General features: G+C 32.6%; 4 protein-coding genes and 1 pseudogene across 4 annotated transcripts; 2 read left to right on the top strand and 3 right to left on the bottom strand.

Annotated features, from left to right (window-relative positions):
- Window positions 1–97: 97 nt before the first annotated feature.
- Window positions 98–1,610, bottom strand: LOC113855467 (UDP-glycosyltransferase 92A1). Its single transcript, XM_027487110.1, has one exon. The coding sequence runs from the start codon at window positions 1,595–1,597 to the stop codon at window positions 155–157; it is 1,443 nt and encodes a 480-aa protein (XP_027342911.1). The 5' UTR covers window positions 1,598–1,610; the 3' UTR covers window positions 98–154.
- Window positions 1,611–3,036: 1,426 nt separating this feature from the next.
- LOC113855279 (IRK-interacting protein-like) lies at window positions 3,037–5,434 on the bottom strand. The gene is made up of 3 exons (XM_027486854.1): window positions 5,286–5,434; window positions 4,908–5,199; window positions 3,037–4,572 (listed from the first exon to the last, which is right to left on the bottom strand). Exons 1-3 carry the CDS (start codon window positions 5,432–5,434, stop codon window positions 3,052–3,054), a joined length of 1,962 nt encoding a protein of 653 aa, XP_027342655.1. The 3' UTR covers window positions 3,037–3,051.
- Window positions 5,435–12,412: 6,978 nt separating this feature from the next.
- LOC113853952 (histone H3.2) lies at window positions 12,413–12,859 on the top strand. Its single transcript, XM_027484692.1, has one exon. It carries the CDS (start codon window positions 12,449–12,451, stop codon window positions 12,857–12,859), a length of 411 nt encoding a protein of 136 aa, XP_027340493.1. The 5' UTR covers window positions 12,413–12,448.
- Window positions 12,860–13,969: 1,110 nt separating this feature from the next.
- LOC113855980 (G2/mitotic-specific cyclin S13-7-like) lies at window positions 13,970–18,611 on the top strand. Its single transcript, XM_027487609.1, has 10 exons — window positions 13,970–13,985; window positions 14,574–14,691; window positions 14,779–14,815; window positions 14,933–14,986; window positions 15,093–15,215; window positions 15,419–15,541; window positions 15,617–15,865; window positions 16,369–16,530; window positions 17,030–17,211; window positions 18,042–18,611. Exons 1-10 carry the CDS (start codon window positions 13,970–13,972, stop codon window positions 18,043–18,045), a joined length of 1,068 nt encoding a protein of 355 aa, XP_027343410.1. The 3' UTR covers window positions 18,046–18,611.
- On the bottom strand, window positions 18,058–18,461 carry LOC113853953 (annotated as a pseudogene).
- Window positions 18,612–18,995: the final 384 nt, after the last annotated feature.

Genomic DNA, 18,995 nt, shown 5'->3' with positions numbered 1-18,995 from the left:
CAAACATTCAGAAAAACATCAAAGACCGACAAAAACATTCAGCCCTGGAGACTCAATTAATCTATACAAAACACACATCACATTGGCTAGAAAATTTTCCTTCAACAATTCTGAATTACTCGACTTTGAGAAAAATAGAATAAAAACTGATTCATCATGAAGAGGGGGGCAATGCAGCAGATAAGAACTGATCCATGCCCCTAACAGATGAACCCTTAAACCCGTCTTCATCTTTCATAGCATTCCTTATCATGTCCCTAACCTCACCAGCTTTCTTCCTCATCTCCAACCCTTTGTCCCTCTCACCCATCACCAACTCAATTTTGGCCAATATATCTTCATACCTCACCTCGCAGCTCTTCCCTCTAGCCACCTCCACACAAACACCAACCTCTTCCTCCAACACCTTACAGTTGTAAAACTGTTCCGCCGCCATAGGCCACCCAAGAATCGGCACTCCATGACTCAGCGATTCCATCGCAGAGTTCCACCCACAGTGACTCAAAAAAACAGACACAGCTTCATGTGAAAGGATCTCCACTTGCGGTGCCCAATCATGCACTATCAACCCTCTATTCGATTGCAGAATCTTCTCCATAAACCCTTCAGGGAACCACTCTTCCGCTCTGAACTCCGAGTTTATGTCAAAACCAATGGGTGGCCTCACGACCCAAATGAAATTCGTCCCACTTCGCTCCAAAGCCGTTCCAAGTTGCATCATTTGCGAACCAGAGATCGTGTTCATCGATCCAAAACACACGAATAACACTGAATTCGAAGGCTTTGTGTTAAGCCATTCTCTGCAAAGTTGAGGGTCGATGCCACCCCCTTTCCCGCGTGAACCGCTTCCGGTTGAGAGGAGAACCGGTCCAATAGCCCAAGCCGGCCGGTTCAGTTTCCGGGCGAAGTAGTTTAACCCAACCGAGTCAAATTCCTGAACCGTGTTGAACAGAAACCCGTCCGAGTTGACCCAGTCGGAAAAATTCTTCCTTTGGAAAATAGACCAAGCATCGATGCCATCAGCTTCTGATATATTAGCGGGTAACTGAGTTCTGTGAATGGCACGCGCTTCTGGAAAATCGGGTAAAAAAAAGTGGTGGGAATCGACGCGCCGATGGGGAAGGTTGATCCAGAGAGAGTAGTAGCAAGCCAAGCCGAAGCTGCTGCAGCCGCTGAAGATGACATGAGAAACGCCGAGCTCTTTAGCCACGCCGGCTGTCCAGCCGAAGAAGATGTCAGCTATGATGCATAGTTGTTGTTGTTGATTGATGATGTTTTGTATGAGTTGTTTGAAGGCTGGTCGGAGGGTAGTGGAGGCTTGGATGAGTCGAATGACGAGGTGGTATGGGACGACATCGGTGTTTTCTGTGTTTGGTGGGAGATTGTGGTGTTCACTGTTGAAAGGGATCTCGATGAGCTTAATGGAGGAGTTCGATGGGAGAGTTGATGCTAACTTTTTTATGTTTAGAGAAGTGTTGACTATGATGATGTTGTAGTTTTTTCTTTTTTCCAGTTGAAGGGCTAATGCCAAGAATGGGATTATGTGGCCTTGCGCCATGAAAGGGAATAGCACTATCGATTGTTTTCTTTCTGCCATGGCTGTGTTGTTGGTGAGATTGAGAGAAGTTTTCTTCTCTTTCCTCTTCTTCGTGGTGTTGGAGTCTCTTGGTAGGTGCTGCCTTTAATTTGTTTGTATTTTAATTTTTAATTAATGAAATTTAATTAACCTTTGACTGCGAGAAATTAGAACGCTTTTCCATGTAGGAGTTTTAATATATGAAAATATTCTTTATTTTGAAAATTGAAGAAAGTATTGATTTTTTTTATTTATAATGTATTTATTCAATGTAGAATATAAATTAAATGGTGATATCATTTATAATTATACTTAATTTTTTAAATTTTAATTATAGTCTTTAAATAAAATTTTAATAATTCATGGTCAAATGATAATAAACTTTAATTTAATAGGATTTTGATTTAAAAAGGTGTCTCAGTTACAAGGATTATTGGTATAGTCAATAAGTTTTAAAAACATGCATATTGCCTTAAACAATGTAATAAATAATTTATTTATTTATTTGCCAACTACTTAAAGACAAATTATAAAAATACAAAAATGGGGTGGGGTGCATTAGTGGGCCAAAAGCCTAGGCCCAAAAAGATTATATTATCAATTCGGATGATTGGCAGCAGGTAGCAATTACTGCCACATGACACTTTCCTTTAATCTCCCTACAACAATGTGTTTGTTAATGAAAAAAAAAATGGAACCAATAATTTCACACAATGTGAAAAGCATAGCTGTCAATAACCTAATTAATCCTATTTCTCACCAAGTCCATTCTTAATTGACTCTGAAACCTACTCCATTGGGCTATGAACAACGAGCCCAAAATTTATGATGGAACCTGCTCAATTAATTAGGACTTTTACAGACACAATTTAGAAAATAAATATAATAAATTGGACATAATAATGATAATAATACAAGGGAAGATGAACTAAACAGAGTCTTATTTGGTCTTTACGAATAAAATTAGTCTCACCAGCGATAATTTCCACCAATTGAAGTTGTAGCTTTTCAATTCTCGTCGCCACATTGGTAAGCCACCTAATGAATGGAAAATCAGAGATCCAAAATGCAAAAGTGATACAGTGACCCCTCCAACTATATTCTTTCCCACGTGGAATACAATATGAACATACGCTAAAAAAATTCTTCATCTAAAATTAAATAAGGTGAATCAAAAGAAACGTACATTGTGGCAATGTATATCTGGTATAGTACATGCTTTACACGAGAACTCAGAATAGACAGAAGCAGCAAACGGGTAAAGATACAATTTCACATTAAGCTATAGACAATGGTAACAAGAGTTTAATTTAGTTTATCCCTTAGTTAGAAATAGACTAACCAATTTGAACGATTATTCATTATCACATACATTTGGATAGTTACAAACTTAGAGAAGAGAGAATCTAAATTCTAAATAAAAGGAAAATAAAATGGACAGTGAAATCAAACCAATTTCCAAATTCCATTTTACTTTAGGGTGCAGATTTGTGCCTGCAAATAACTCTACACCTCAAGATCCTATCCTGAACATAAAACCCTGGCACCACCACGATCTTGACCCGGCTTGGACCTTGTGATCTTTGCCTATCCGTGACCAAATCTTCCATGTAGTGAGGATCAAAGCTTCTATTCTCTTCAACCCTTAGAATTCCCAATGGTGGGTTGAAAGAAAAGGCCAACAAATGTAGCAACCATATGCACTTTGCTGCCACAAAGAAAGCTTGAAGTAGTTGCTCAGGCCAAGGCCTAGTCCAACTGAGTGTAGTGATGATGCAACTCATTTTTTGGTCACAGAACTTGCTGAATTCCTCACTGTAGTACTTTGTACCCTTTCTTAGTACCTCATTCCAGCTCAAATTCCTTAGTGCAACAAATGATGAGAATTGTGCCTGGCGATCTTGTCTTGGGTCTAAGAACTTTGTGCAACCATTCTTTTGGAACACAATGTTCTCAAAGTCTTGAAAGAAAGATTGGTTTATGAAAGCTTCAAAATGGTATAAAACTGCCTTAGAGTATTTGGAATTCAAGGAAAGCCTATATGGTTGAAGGAGCAAGTTCAAGTTGTCCATCAAAGAATGATCCGTTTCTTCAATCTGGCATATAAGGGTCTTGCAGAATTGCTTCACTGATAACCTTGACTCTGACACTATCTGCAAGAAGCCTTCTACCATAACCTCCTCAGCCACAGGCATCAAATTTTCTCCATTCCCATCAAAGGGTATTCCTCTTTGAGGATGGTTATTTAGCTTTTCAGAAAATGTGGTTTCTTTTGTATGCATTGTTTGCCTCAAAACTTTCTTCAACTCTTCACAGTAACTCTCCAAGTACTCCAGCTTGTGTTTCAGCTCCCCCAATGAAGATCTCATCTCAGAAACTTCCATCAATGCAGCATCTCTACTCTCATGTGCTTCCATCAACTCCCTCTTCAATGACTCAATGGACATTATTCCCATGTCCTTAAGAACCTGAGAAACTTCCTCAGATTCTGTCCTGTTTGGAGAACTCACACTCCTATGCTTCTTCTTGAACCGAGGGAACAGCCATGAAATCACCCCTTTACTTTTTGGTTGGGTTTGAAAAGAAGCATGAGAATCTGTGAGGGGAACAACAATATTGGAACTTTTGTGGTTCCTGGTGCTCTCATATTCACTAGTTATGACAGCAGGCTTACATCTATTGCAAGAAGATAAGGGCTTCAAGTCCCCTAAACTGCTTCTCCTCCTAGATTTGAAGTAGTCATTTGCAGGTGAAGTTTGAAGAACCGTAATGTGATTTGCAGTAGAACCAGTCACAGATTTGGTATCATCAGCAGGACATGTGTGAGAGTCATGGTTGGCAAAACCAAAAGGTAGTCCCTTTCTTGAACCTGATTTCTCCTTGTAACCTGGGACCATGATTTCTATGCTGTTCCCTCCTTCTACCATGTTCTCATCCCAGCTTTCTGATACAGTTCTGCTCCTTGTTGGGTTTTGATGTGGCTCGTCTTCATAACTCTGTCAATGATTCTCACATTTAGAGACTAATTCTCCAACATAAAAGCATGATCTATGTTTCCAAATTAGAAGAATGAGACAATAAACATCATTGTTTGGTTTCATTAAAGTCAAGGTTCAGTTCAGTTACGAACTTACAATCTTAAAAGTTTCATGAAAGGTAAAATAAAGCAGAAGTCCTAAAAAGGTCTCATTTTTTAATAAGAAGTCAAAACACAATTCATGCTTTATGTTCCACTTCATATACGTGAAATAGATTTTGAATACCCATTTCAGAGAGGAGGTAGAAGAGAAAGTTGAATGACAAAAAATGAGGTAAAATTGCTTCTTCTTACTGGTGTGAAAACAGGGTAATCTTGAGCAGAGAAGTGAGAAGCGGAGCGTGAAGCAGGGGAAGGGGATGGGAATCTAGCATGGGTTGTGCCTGGGCTACTTCCTTGTGTTAATGCAGCATGAAGGGCCCTTAGTTCCACCGCTTTGGATATGGCGGTCTGAATTTCCTCCCTTGTTATTTCAGCGTTGTTGCCATTGTTGGTTTCGTTGTTGTGATCTTGAAGATAAATTGTTGTAGTTGCAGCCATGAAGAAGAACAGAGGAAAGAACAAAGCGGAGCATGTAATGTAAATGCTGAGAAGATAATATGTGCACTAGATTAAAATATTGATATAGTCGGAATTCTTATTGACAATTGGAAAAGAACAAAACGGATTAACCAGTGCTGATATCCAACGGCTGGATTTGATTTGAAGGCTATTATTATATGTGTGGTAAGAATGGGATCTTGGAGAACCAGAAAATAGAATGAGGGATAGAAAGGGTCACGGCTCAAACCCAATGAGATGAGCTTTGTCTCTGTTCTCATATGAAATCTAATGGCGTAAACACATGTGAAGAAGAGAGAGAGGAGTAATTTTTTTAAGTGCATGAGAAAAGTGATTTTGACTCAATAAAATATTTATATAATTTTTATGATTTGATTTTAGTCATTTTGATTTATCACTTGAAAAGTGATTTATATTGTATTGGTCTACCCCAAACCCAAGGATTATACGTCTAACTCTATTTGTGCATCCAGCAGAGTGATTTCAGTTTACCAAAATGCCCACACATTTGGAAAAATACCAGAAATCAGGTTAGGTGTATTTCTTTAGAAGCAACATGGGAGGTTTCTACTATATTCCTTCCTCATCATACTAAGGATATTGCTTTGGTACTCATTTATACTTTGTGTGTAATCATAGCCTCAGTATGTTCCCTATCTTCAAAAACCCATCAAATACTTCCTTATCCCAATATGGTGGAGAGAGTTGGTGAACGACCTAACTAAGCTATAAGCCTTTTCTTTTTTTTATAAAGAAAACATGTTACTTAATATTTATGTGAAGTGATATTATATTTGAAGTTTCCTGTATGAAGTATTTGCGTTTAAAAGAAGAAAAAAAAAACAGTGAACATGGAATGAATACCTTATTTTCTTTACATTAAAAAAATTCTATGGATTTCACTTTTTTTTTCATCATTTTTCGTTTTGAGTGTTAAAAAAAAGAACCGAAAAACCCTGTAAGAATAATCTTCTCTGTATTAAATGCCCAATGCACATGCCATAACACAAACCAGGTTGTTTTTTCTTTATCCAAGCAAGCGTGGTGACCCTTCATGAAGATTAAGATTGTAAACCTGCCCCATAAGACCAAAGGTCACTAGGAATCTTCAAAATGGAAAAACCACTAATCAAATTCATGGAGTTGATCTCAAGTTGGATAATTTTACCTACTCGTTTAATTCAAAGTAATATAAGTAAATTTAAGTCATTAAATGTAACTAAAATATGTATATAAATTAATTTAAATAATGTTTTTTCTTATCAAAATATTCAGTGTTATTAAAAATATAAAAAACAAACAAGCCAAAAGCGTCTTGGAAAAATAATCTTACTATAGAAGGCCCTAAAGTTTTGAGCTTCTATAAATTTGATTACTATCGCTGAGGTTAATATCGTCCAATAAGAAAATGGAAAAAACAAATATATTGAGCCGTGCAAAGATTCAGGTTTTTCTGCCGAAAGGGGAAGAAAAATAACCAAAAGGTTCAAAAACATCCAAAAACTTGCAGACAATGAATCTTACAAAACAGAGTGCCACAGTGGGGACCAATTGGTTCGTAGCATCTTTTAAAATTACATAATGCCCTAGTCATGCCACATATAAATACATGTTCCCATATGGTATTTTTGAAAATGGAGAATGTTTTTTCTTTCTTGGACTATGGTATCCTTTTGTATAATTGAATTTGGAGTTCCATGTAGGACAATGTAATTGTTTATTGAGGAGTTTGTTGTGACTATGACCACCCTTTTTCTTGCAAATTAAAGTCACTAATTTAAGGAAATTAATGTCCCTAAGCTCAATCAACAAGGGCAGTTAGTTAGATTTGTCAAACAACCACATGCAAAAAGTGTCTTTTCTTGCTTAATTGATAATATTAACTCAGGTGCCTGAATTAAATTCTGGTATTTTCTTTGTTCATGGAATATAACTTAGCATTTCACAACCACTCAAGCAATTCATAGTAGGTAGTTTAGCTATTTTTTAGAAGACAGGGGCATTAGGTTTTGACTATATAATTGATGTAGTAGTTGGGAAACGTTTAGTCTTCTCCTATAACCACCAAATATATTTTTTGCTCCCACCAAACGGATAATAGTAGGATAGTATTCAATAAACAAAAGTTTTAAAACTATAGGGAATACAGCATATATAGATTATGTTTTATCTGTGGTGGATTTAAAAGATAACACAAAACTAGATATGCTATGAAAAAAAATATACTTTGATTTTATTAAATTAAGTAAAAAAGAGTTGAACAAAACTGATCTATTCCATTTTATTGGATCACCAAATGCTGCTGTCTTTAATTATTCTTTGATATCATACTTTCACTCAAAATTATAAAAATAGTAAGTTACTTTAACATTACCATTTAAAGTGCCAATAGCATCTTTAAAATCCCAAAAGAGAAAATAAACAGAGGACACTCAAAATAGTAGGTCTTGACATTTTTTTTTATCATTGAAACTATTCAACTATATATCTCATAGTAGCTATACAATCTATTGACAAAATAATAACAATAATAGCTATACAATCTATCTATATTACATCATTTTTAAAGTACATGACATAAAGACAATTTCAGCACACAAGTTAATATTGTATTTGACACATGATTATTTTTGTTTAGTTGTTACTCTCAAATCTTAATCCATTTTTTTTCTCTTGTATTTTTATGAAATCAAAAGTAAAACTACATGTTCGTTTCTTGAAAGTCTTTTTTTCCTGTTATAACCCCTCCCCCCCTCTCTTGTGTAAAGCTCATGTTTTACATCTCATGAAATCATAGTTCCTTTTAACCAAACAATAAAAGCATAGAGAAACAATTATTTGTGATATATATAAAATAAAGTTAATAATAAATAATTATACGACATAATATTAAAATTGTTGATTTACCTAACGTTGAAAAGTATATCACACATTTTTTTTTTCTCTAACGTTGATTTACTTAAATAATGTCTGCAAAATGGGACCAAATATGAAAGGATACAGGACCAATCAATCATTGGTGCAAGGTTTACTGATAGGTATCTAACTGTTTTATATTAACTGGCTTCAATTTTTGACAATGGTGGGAACGAAGGAATAAGCCCCATGAATCCACGCTTAGTGTTCACGCAAGGCTTATGAGGACGGGCTACTACAGACAAAGGTTAATGAAAACGATGTCTTAGCCTAATCTGAAAAATCAAAATGGTGAAGATGCCATCTACCTTCGTCTTCTATGTATTTATATCAGGTTAAGCCACCGTCAAAGGCCACAAATTGAAGATTCACGTTATGATCAAATTCATTATTATTGGAGCTGATTTTGTAGGGATGTATATCATTTTTTTTTTTGTCAGTTTTACAATTTATTAACCTTAATTTCTAGAGTTCAATTTAAAAATAAATTTTATTAAAGAAAGTATATATTTATTGTATTAAAAACATAAATATATAATAATTTTTTTGTTTTTATAAAAAATATTAATATTATTAATTATTTAAATTTAACCTTAAAATTTAAATTAGTAAAATTAATTTTTATGATGTAATGCTTTCAATTCTATACTGAGTCAAGGATTTATTTTAGTTCTTCACTTGATTATTTTTCTAAATCTTGACTACAACCAGTCTTAAATTTTTTTCTTAAGCTCTGTTTGGATAATTTTTTAATAAATATTTATATAATAAAAAATTAAATAATAAAATGAATCAAATTCTTTTATTTAATTTATTTTAAACATAAGAAAATAATAATATTTAACTTAAAAATATTTATTTTTTATATTATTTTTTCTTATAAAAACTTATTCGCGTAAGTATTAATTATTATTTTTTATATCATGTAGTTATGAGTTAGTAGTTATCACTCTAACCTAAGTTCAGAGTAATTAGACACTCTAATTTTTAGAATATAAACTTCTAATACATTGATTTAGTAAGAATGTGAGAAACTTATCTTTGTGAGTGCATACCAAGAATACCATTACATTGACAGCTAAATACTAATTCATTAGTCATATATATTACGTAAGTAAATTTTATCTCTCTAAAAAAATTTATTATCCATACTCAATAAAAAATCAAACTTATATATCAGTATACCTAAAGGACAACTATCTACTAAGTGTAAGTGAGAGCTTATGGTAGTTAATCTAGGTTTTGAATTTATGTTTGAATAGTCTTAAAGTTGTGTTTACTTCAATTATATTAGTTGTAGTTTCTAAACTATATTTATGTTTATAGATTTTTTTAAGGTGTTTTAAAAAATACGTCATGATATAATGCAAACCCCACAAGCTCCAAGTTTAAAAGCGTAGGAGCTTGCATTAACGGTTGATCCAAGTAATGTATGTATGGTATAGAGCGAGTATTTCTCAGTAGGTACACTTGGCAATGCAACAAGCTTGAGTTCTAAAAAGGAAACTTCTCTTAGAAACAAAAGAACAAGGAAATAGGGGACCGCTAAGCTCGTTTGTCACAGACTCAGCCATTAAACAAATGCCGCAATGCACTGGAAATGGTTGTGTAGCAGTTAGAATGATATTAGTGAAAATTTCCATTTTAAATATTTTCTTTGTTTCATTGCCCCTAATTGGAAACAAAACATGGGAATGTACCTGGATTCCAGCTCTGTATGCGTGAACATTACTTCTCTTTCATTTTCACTCACGGTCACAGCCTAGCTTGAAAGAAACAAGTTATGCATTTTGTGGCTCTTTCTGATTAGCCCCCGTGAAAAATTATAGTGGTAAAGAAAAACCAAGCCAAGTACTGCTGCTAGTGTAAAATGACAACAACAATTATCTTTTTAGGTATCGACTTTTATGAAACATATATTGCAAATGCAAACTGAAGTAATTATTACTTATCATAAAGTTCCAAGTGTACTTGGATTCACGTTTGAATGAATATGCATTCATGTTCCCTTTAACACTAAAAATTCTAACTTTTGCATTTGACTAAGGTTTAAAATTTTTTTAACGTGTTTTTAAACATCATGGTCTAGAAGCTACATTATGTGAATCTTGTCCTCTTTGATTTTGTCTTGTTTTGGGCGGTTAATTACAATACAGCAAAGCCAGATTCCCCATTTCTTAATTACCAGTCTTTCACATCTCTTAAATTATATGTGTAGCTTGCCTTTCAAGTTGTCTTCAAAAACCTGCCATGTTTACTGTTTCTTTTTCTCGTAGCTTGATAAGAGTCTGAGAGGTCTCAGGAGAAGTTATATCATTGTCGATGAAAACTTAGAATGTAACAAATAAGAAAAACAAAAGACGTGTGGCTGAATCGATAAAATTCATGGAAGAAGTTTACCTTCACATGGGTTAGTTGAAGGTTAAGGAATAGGAAGTATAACAAGATAATAGAACGGGACAAGTCCGGGATTTTCGTGGTTTCTATTAATTTGGTTTTCTCTCGAGAAAAGATATCAAAATCGATCACCTTACTTTAACATTCAAACTCTATCAATCATTCTTTAATCAAATGTTTAATAAAAGAAAATCATACACAATTTTCCATTTTACAATAATAAGCTATTTGTGTAAACAATACAACTTGGTCTATAAATGTTAATAGAAACAAAGATAAATTAAAATTCAATCATTCAAGTAGTTACATACACTACAACACTATATCAGAAATGAGATAAAAAAGTAGTTTTATTTTAAATTAGAGAACATTTAGAACTACTGTAGAATTAGAGAGAATCGTTGTCTAAAGTATGAAGTAAACTGCAAATTTAAAATTTATTTTTTTTGCAGCAAATTAAAATTAATTTATTGTTAAGTTTAAATTTTAATTTATAAATTTGACATTCAAAATTTCTTTATTTTTATCGTAAATCAAAATTAAATCTTAAATTTATACACTATTAATTAAATAACTCATGTCTGCACAAACCAAACACAAATAAGAAGATAAAAGAGAATAAATTAGTAAGATAAATAAAAACTAATTTGTTAATGCTAAAAAAATAAAAAAAATAGAAGATGAAGAGAACCTACAAATATAAAAAAAATTAAGGACACCAACTTTGCTAACTCATAAAAAATGAAAAGAACTTATAGAAATAAAAGAGACTAACTTTGTTAGCAAGACGAAAAAATTCATGAGTTGAACGTGTTTTATTTATAAAAGTTAAAGATTTTAGAAATCAGTTCCTTATTAACCACTCTCCAAGAATAACTTTAGATAGCGATTTTTTATTAACTGCTCTGTATGACTTTACAGAGCGGTTTTATATTATCTGTTCTTTAAATGTATTGTTATAAAATGATTTTTACTAAATGCTATCTAAGTTAACGCTTTAAAAGCTTGTTTATGACGTAATGAAAATAAATATATTATTTATAATGATAATTCAATATTAGATTAAAGAGTATATTATTTATTAATAATTTAATATTAAATTAATCGTTATTAGTATAGGTTTATTTTTTTCACTACTTCCTCTAGTCTTGTATTATTATTATTTTTATTTTCTTTCATTTTCATTTTCTTAAACCAACCAAATTATTAAAGTGTACATTCTGTAAGAGGTACTTATAGTGTCCTATTTTACACAATTCCAATGATACAAGTGAATGTAGAATGACAAGTGTGGAAAAATTACCTACAATAATCATTCTGAATCGTGTATCATGCCTATAGTTTATTCTAGTTCAAAATTTTAGTGGACAATATATTATTTTTAAATAAAATTAATGACAATTAGATAAAGTAGGGGAAGAAAAAATATAAATAAGAATTCATTTTATTTGTTTTAATTAAGAAATAATTTTTTTTTTGCAAAACTAAATATTTTTTCACTTCAGTTTTTAATTTAATTTTTTCTCTCCTCTTATTATATTCTTTTTTTAAAAAAATTATTTATTTTCGGTCAATTATTACTTCTTAAACAAAGAATTAAGCGAATGAATATAAAAATAATATTTGATGAGTTTGGGCCCATATATCACATAGAATAAGCCCACAATTTGTTAGTCCAAAAATTCAATAAAGGCATCCTAATTCATAGCCCTTTGATTTTACGACAGATGAGATTGGTGCAATTCTATTGGTCTATTTTACATAGCCACAGATCACCATCTGTGTCCATACATTAATATCTAATCGAGGGTTCATATTTATTCTATCCCAAAAACAAATTTAGACTTCCCGCTTCTATTTTTATAAATCCTCGTACTTAAACGCCACACACACATAACTTCAATTCAATTTTCAGAACGATTTTCGATTAAGCGTTGAAACACACACAATTGTTCACTGTAATGGCACGAACCAAGCAAACCGCGCGCAAGTCCACCGGAGGGAAGGCGCCGAGGAAGCAGCTTGCCACTAAAGCGGCGAGAAAATCAGCTCCGGCGACCGGCGGCGTGAAAAAGCCGCACCGATTCAGGCCAGGGACGGTGGCTTTGAGGGAAATCAGGAAGTATCAGAAGAGCACGGAGTTGCTGATCAGGAAGCTTCCGTTTCAGCGTCTGGTAAGGGAAATCGCACAGGATTTCAAAACCGATTTGCGTTTTCAGAGCAGCGCTGTTTCTGCACTGCAAGAAGCAGCAGAAGCTTATTTGGTTGGTCTCTTCGAAGACACCAACCTCTGTGCGATTCATGCTAAACGAGTAACTATCATGCCTAAGGATATTCAACTCGCTCGTAGAATCAGGGGAGAGAGAGCTTAGGTTTCTTCACCGCTGGGTACGTTAGAGTATCGTCATACACATTGTTGTGATTCCTGTGATTTGTAATTGATGGCATTTGCTTTAACAAATTGATCCGATATTTGTGAATTTTATTGTATTGTATCTATTGGACGAACTGAAATTGTTCGTTCTTTTAGGTAAAATGCATCCATTTTTAATCAGATTTTTTTTATTTGTTCGTTTCTTGTTTTAATACTTAATTTTTTTTACTGTTTAATTTTTTATATTGTTCGGTATGTTATTTTATTTGTTAACCCAATAGGCCTAACGTTTGCGCTTACACAATTTTAAGTTTGAGATATACATATTTGTGGAAAAATAGGTATGGAATTTTTAATAATATGGAAACTGATATTGGTTGGTCAATGGATATTCAAACCGATAGAGTTTTTTTAATTGATGTGAATTATAAAAGCTTAAAGCTTTCTTTTGAGAGAGTTTGGAGGGGAAGAGAAGTAAAGAGTTTAAAAAGAGAAGAAAAAAAGAAAAAAAATTAAAGTTTAATAGAGATAAGAGAGTAACATAGAATTAATAATATAAATAATATTATGTTTTTTATTTTTTTTATTTTTAATTTTGTTTTTAAAAATATAAAAATTAAATATTTTTCTTATTCTAAAAATTAATATATTTTGAAATTATCACTTTATAAATTATATTTCTATTTTTTTAATAAATTTTTAAAAAAATTACTCTAAAAATTAATTTTTTTATTTTTTAATTGTTTTAAAAAAAATACACAAATTACATTTTTTCTCTAAAAGTTAATATTTTAAAATTTTTTATTTCTATTTTATTATTTTTTAAAATTAATATCACATTTTCGTAAAATTAAAAAAAAATTCTATAAAGCGAAGAGCTTGCTGAGAGAAATAGATCTTAATCGGAGAAAGGATAAGGATTGAGAAACAATTGAATGAAAGGATTGAGAAACAAACAAGGGTAAATTAGTTTAAGAGAGTTTTAGGGGTTTACCCTCTTCCAAATTAATTATCTCTTCAACAAAAATTAAACTTTGCTAACCCCTCCCTTCCACTCTTTGGCGCTGCCTGCTGTCGTGCAGCTGAACAATTCAGCTGATACAAGACGATGGACAGCACAAGAGGTTTGAGGAGCTTCTATCTATCTTTGTTGAATGTATTGATTGAAGTTTATAATTTTGCATTCCTTTCTCGGCTTTGGATTTTAACTTCTGTTGCTGTTTATATGAAACTTTGCTGGTTACTTTTTGGGGGCGTTTTCCTGTTTAATACCATGAAAGTGGCTTTTCGCTTCTCTTATTCTATGATATCTGAACAAAAAATCGATGAATCATATTATTTTTCGTAATTTGTCAAAATGTTTATGAAGTGATTATAATTTAGAAAGTTTATTTGTTAAAAGAGAATAAGTTTTATTTCAGGGATTATCAAAAAGTTTTAAGTGAGAGCTAATAATTAAAATGCTGAAATTTACATTTGCCTTAGAAGGCTGATTCGGAAGATGTTTCAGCAAAACTATAACAAGTGTACCTCTTACCCCGAAATATTATAACTGTAATTTCATGGACGCTTAAACCTTTTTTTTTTCTCCTCACTGAATTTTATTGAAAAGTATTTGATAGTTTTGCGATGTTAATAATCCCTAACAATGGCCTTTCTGTTTTTTTAGACTCTGCATCTTTAATGCATATCAGTTGGTGTCTTCCTTGCAGGAAGAGGCAAAATAAAAGAAGAAAGTCAACAAGGGAATCGTCAAGTTCTTGGAGACATTGGTAATTTGGAGGCGTTTAGTATTGCGGAAGGGAAGCAGATTTTGCGGCCAGTTAAAAGGTTCTCCAATTTTCTTCTTGTTCACTAGTAGCTTGCCATGTCTCCTCTATTTGCTAGTTATTAACCAAACTTGTTTGTTACCTTTAGGAGGTTACTTGCAAAACTGTTGGAGAATGAACAAACTGTACAGTATAAACTATGTCTCCTTCGCTATCTTTATTCGGCAATGAACTTGAATTGCACATATATCACATATATCTATGCACTAGTATTTAGTGAATTTATCCCTGTTGGATTGCAGAATCCAGTGTTAGAAGTCCAAGCTAATGAGCAAGGAGCTGCACAAGGGAATAAAGTACAATAGTATTCAGAAGACAATTTTCTTATCTCATTTAAATAATGTTTGAATAATCCTTATGATTGACTTAGTGCACTTTCAATTGCCAAATGTTTGTTCTCAGCATGTAGTCGTAGCTGCACTAGACAAAAATGCAATTGTTCACCAGGAACACTATGTAGAAGATTTATTTCACAAGCTAAATCCTGAGCTTGCAGATGTGGTTGGTTTTGAAGCTAGAAAAAAGGTAATATTTTCTAGGGAAAGGGAAGGGAGTCAAGGGAGAGATTTTGTAGGAAAGTCAAGACTCTAACTTCAGTAGTTACTGGACAAAGGAAGGAGGTTCAATTTTGTCTACAACACACATGGTGGTAGATTTGAATAAGTTGCTCTATCCCCATTTTGGCTTTTTATTGGCGGTTTCTTATATTGTTTTGGGTTTTGATGAAGGCTGCTTCAGGAATCTTGGTTGAAGGTGAGGATCAGCCTGTTGACATTGATGCAAATGACGCAAATGAAGTGGTAGTAGCTGAATACCTTGATGACATGTACAAATTCTATAAGCTAACAGAAGTACCCATCACCCTCAGATCTTGTACCTTTAATTATGATCTTCATCTGTTTGTTAATGGAAACTATATGATGCAGGAAGATTATCAAGCTTTGGATTACATGAAATCACAACATAATATTAATGAGATGATGAGGTCTATCACTGTGGATTGGCTGGTTGATGTCCATATGAAATTCAAATTTAAGCCTGAGACGCTCTATCTTACTGTAAATATAATTGATCGATATCTCTCATTAACAATTGTGTCAAAAGAAGAATTGCAGTTAGTGGGCATAGGCTCAATGCTCCTAGCTTGCAAATATGAAGAGATATGGTCTCCTCAGGTACCACAACTTTTTATTTATTAATTATACTCATTAACTCTCAATATTGAAAATAAAATATATTTTATGGGGATGCAGGAAAGTTATGAAAAAAATTGTTATTTCATCTCATTAATTTTTAATAATTAATTATCTATCTGATGGTAAATATGAAAAATAATTAATAATTTTATAAAAGTAGTAGAAAAAAAGTAATAAAAGTTTTCTTAAACCTCTGACAAAAAAAATAAAATAAAATTCTGAAGCCATAACTTTAAAAGGAAGAGAGGGAGTGTGATTTTTAAACATTTTAACAGTTTAAATACCTATTATATATATATATATATATATATATATTTATTTATTTATTTATTTTTATTTTATTTTTTTATTTATTTCTCAATTATTTCACATTAGGTAAGTATCATTTGTCTATCTTCTTGTCTTTCTCTTTAAATGTATGTACTCAAGGTGTTATTTAGGATTTTTCTTTCTAAATTTCTTACTGATTGTTGGAATTGTAGGTGAAAGACTTTGTTAGCATATCAGATAATGCTTACACCAACAATCGAATTCTTTCCATGGAGAAAACAATTCTTGAGAAATTAGAATGGCATTTAACAATCCCCACACTCTATGTCTTTCTGGTTCGATTTATCAGGGCTTCTGGTTTGCTAGATCAGCTGGTAATATCAATTACAGGATTCTGGTTTCCCTTGATATTCCAAGTTCATGTTTGAAAACAGCTAACGCTTTATTGGGTCTTAGAAAGAAAATAATAAAAAAGAATGTGAATACAAATTTATGAGAAAAAAAGGTAGAATTTTATATTTAGTAGGAAAGAAATATAAAAAAATATTTTTTTACATTAATTAAAAATTATTGTACTTTAATAAGAAAAAAGAAGCACAAAAAAGTAATTTTTTTTCATATTTCCTCCTTTCTTCTGCTTTTTGGCAACTTAGAGAAGAGATTTAATGTGGGCCTCAAGCAATATTTTGTTTCTATCTTTGATGTTTCAAATTATAGGGAAGATTAGGAATTTTACTTCTTTGCTTCTATTTCTTTTACAATTTCTTAAGTCCGAAACGAAAATTTACATTCGACAATTATTTTCTTATAAATTATCTTCGAACTTTAACAAAAACAAGCAATTATTTAAAACATATGTCGGATACTGTGCAGGTAGAGAACATGGCATATTTCCTGGCCGAACTTGGTCTCACGCACTATAAAGTCGCCATCTTCTACTGTCCTTCAATGACTGCTGCAGCTGCTGTCTATGCTGCTCGCTGCACACTCAATAGAAGACCTTTCTGGACGGAAATTCTCATGTACAAGGCTGGATACAGATCAGAACAAATTAGGTATTTTTTTTCCCCATTAATCCATTTCCAAACAATGCATATATTGATCAAATCACTTAATTAAGTTTCCTGTGTATTCAGAGACTGCGCCAAGATTTTAGTTAGGTTACACAAAAATGCTCCTCGTCGAAATCTCAAAGCAGTGTACCAGAAATTCTCAAATATAGATAAAGGAGGCGTCGCTTTCTTACATCCTCGAGAAGATATCGAAAAACATTTATAATATCTTAATGCATGTTGGATTTCACATAAACTAGCATGTGTTGTGTTAATTTGGATATGCATTCAAACTAAATTAACACAAATCCAAACACACTTTTAATCTGTTGATTGGATTATCTCATGTTTTGACACTCATTTATTTTTGAATGAATAATTTTGCTGTAATTAGCATCAAAGCAATGTACCAGATATTCTCTAGATAAAGGACGCGCCTCTTTCTTACATCCTCGAGAAGATATCAAAAAACATTTATAATATATTAGTGCATGTTTGATTTCACAAAAAAAACTACATGTGGTGTGTTAATTTGGATATGCATTCAAACCAAATTAACATAGATCCAAACACACTTTTAATCTGTTGATTGGATTATCTGATGTTTTGACACATTTATTTTCAAATGAATAACTTCTGCAGTAATTAGCATCAAATTTATTTAAATGTAGATTCAATCATACGTTTCACTGAGTTAGAAATTTACACAAGTTCAGATCCAGATTTTCATGAACTTGAAATAAGATAAATTTTACAATGCAAACACATTTCAAACATAATGAGATCTGTAGCATACTAAAACAGATAATAATCTAATTTTAATTGAATTGCAGATGAAAGCTACGTAGCTTAAGCCCTCTCGCCTCTGATTCTGCGAGCGTGTTGAATATCCCAAGGTATAATGGTAACTCTCCATGAATGGCGCAGAAGTTGGTGACCTCGAAAAGACCAACCAGATAAGCTTTAATAGCTTCTTGAAGAGCAAAGACGGCACTGTTCTGAAACCTAAGATCAGTATTGAAATCCTAAGCAATTTCTCTCACTGGTCTTTAGAATGGAAGCTTCCGAATAAGAAGCTCGGTGCTCTTTTGGTACTTTATGATCACTCTTAGAGCCACTGTTCCCGGCCTGAAGCGAGGCTTTTTGACTCTACTGGTGGCCGGAGTTGACTTTCGAGCAGCCTTCGTTGCCAATTACCTTCTCTGTGCCTTTCCTCCTGTAGACTTACGTGCGGCTTGCTTTGTACGAGCCATTATTATCGTCTTGCTTGAAATTAACAAACGTATTAGGGTTAAATTGTATTGGTAAAGATTATATGATTGTGGTGTTGGTGTGAAGGATTTGATAAGGTTTATGGTGTATATATAACGGTGGATTTGGAAAAAAGTGTAGAGAGAAATTTTGAATTGTTTTGGCTTTGGGAGGTTTTGATTGAGCGTTGTGAAATCTTTCAACTAGAGCCGTAGATGAGTTCGTCAATCAACGGTTCAAATGTTTCCTATACTCAAGCCACGGATCACGTGACATTCTATTCTAATAATAGTACAAAATAGTCGTGAATTATTATGACATTATTTTATACTTTTATACACTAAATCGTGAAATATTGTTTAAAAATTTAAAATAGTGTAACTGTAGCTAGCTTTATCCGTCTGTAAACCCTTTTTGATTAATAATGAAAAACAATTGTTAAATGTTTTATTATCATTATACAAGATAAATTTTATTTAATAATAGTAAAAATTATTAAAAAATATAACTTAAACTTTAATATTATTACCTTTTAT

This window comes from Abrus precatorius, unplaced genomic scaffold (genome assembly GCF_003935025.1).
Source record: "Abrus precatorius isolate BTA unplaced genomic scaffold, Abrus_2018 Scaffold11, whole genome shotgun sequence".
Lineage (NCBI taxonomy): Eukaryota > Viridiplantae > Streptophyta > Magnoliopsida > Fabales > Fabaceae > Abrus > Abrus precatorius.
This window is presented reverse-complemented; position numbering and strand designations above follow the sequence as displayed.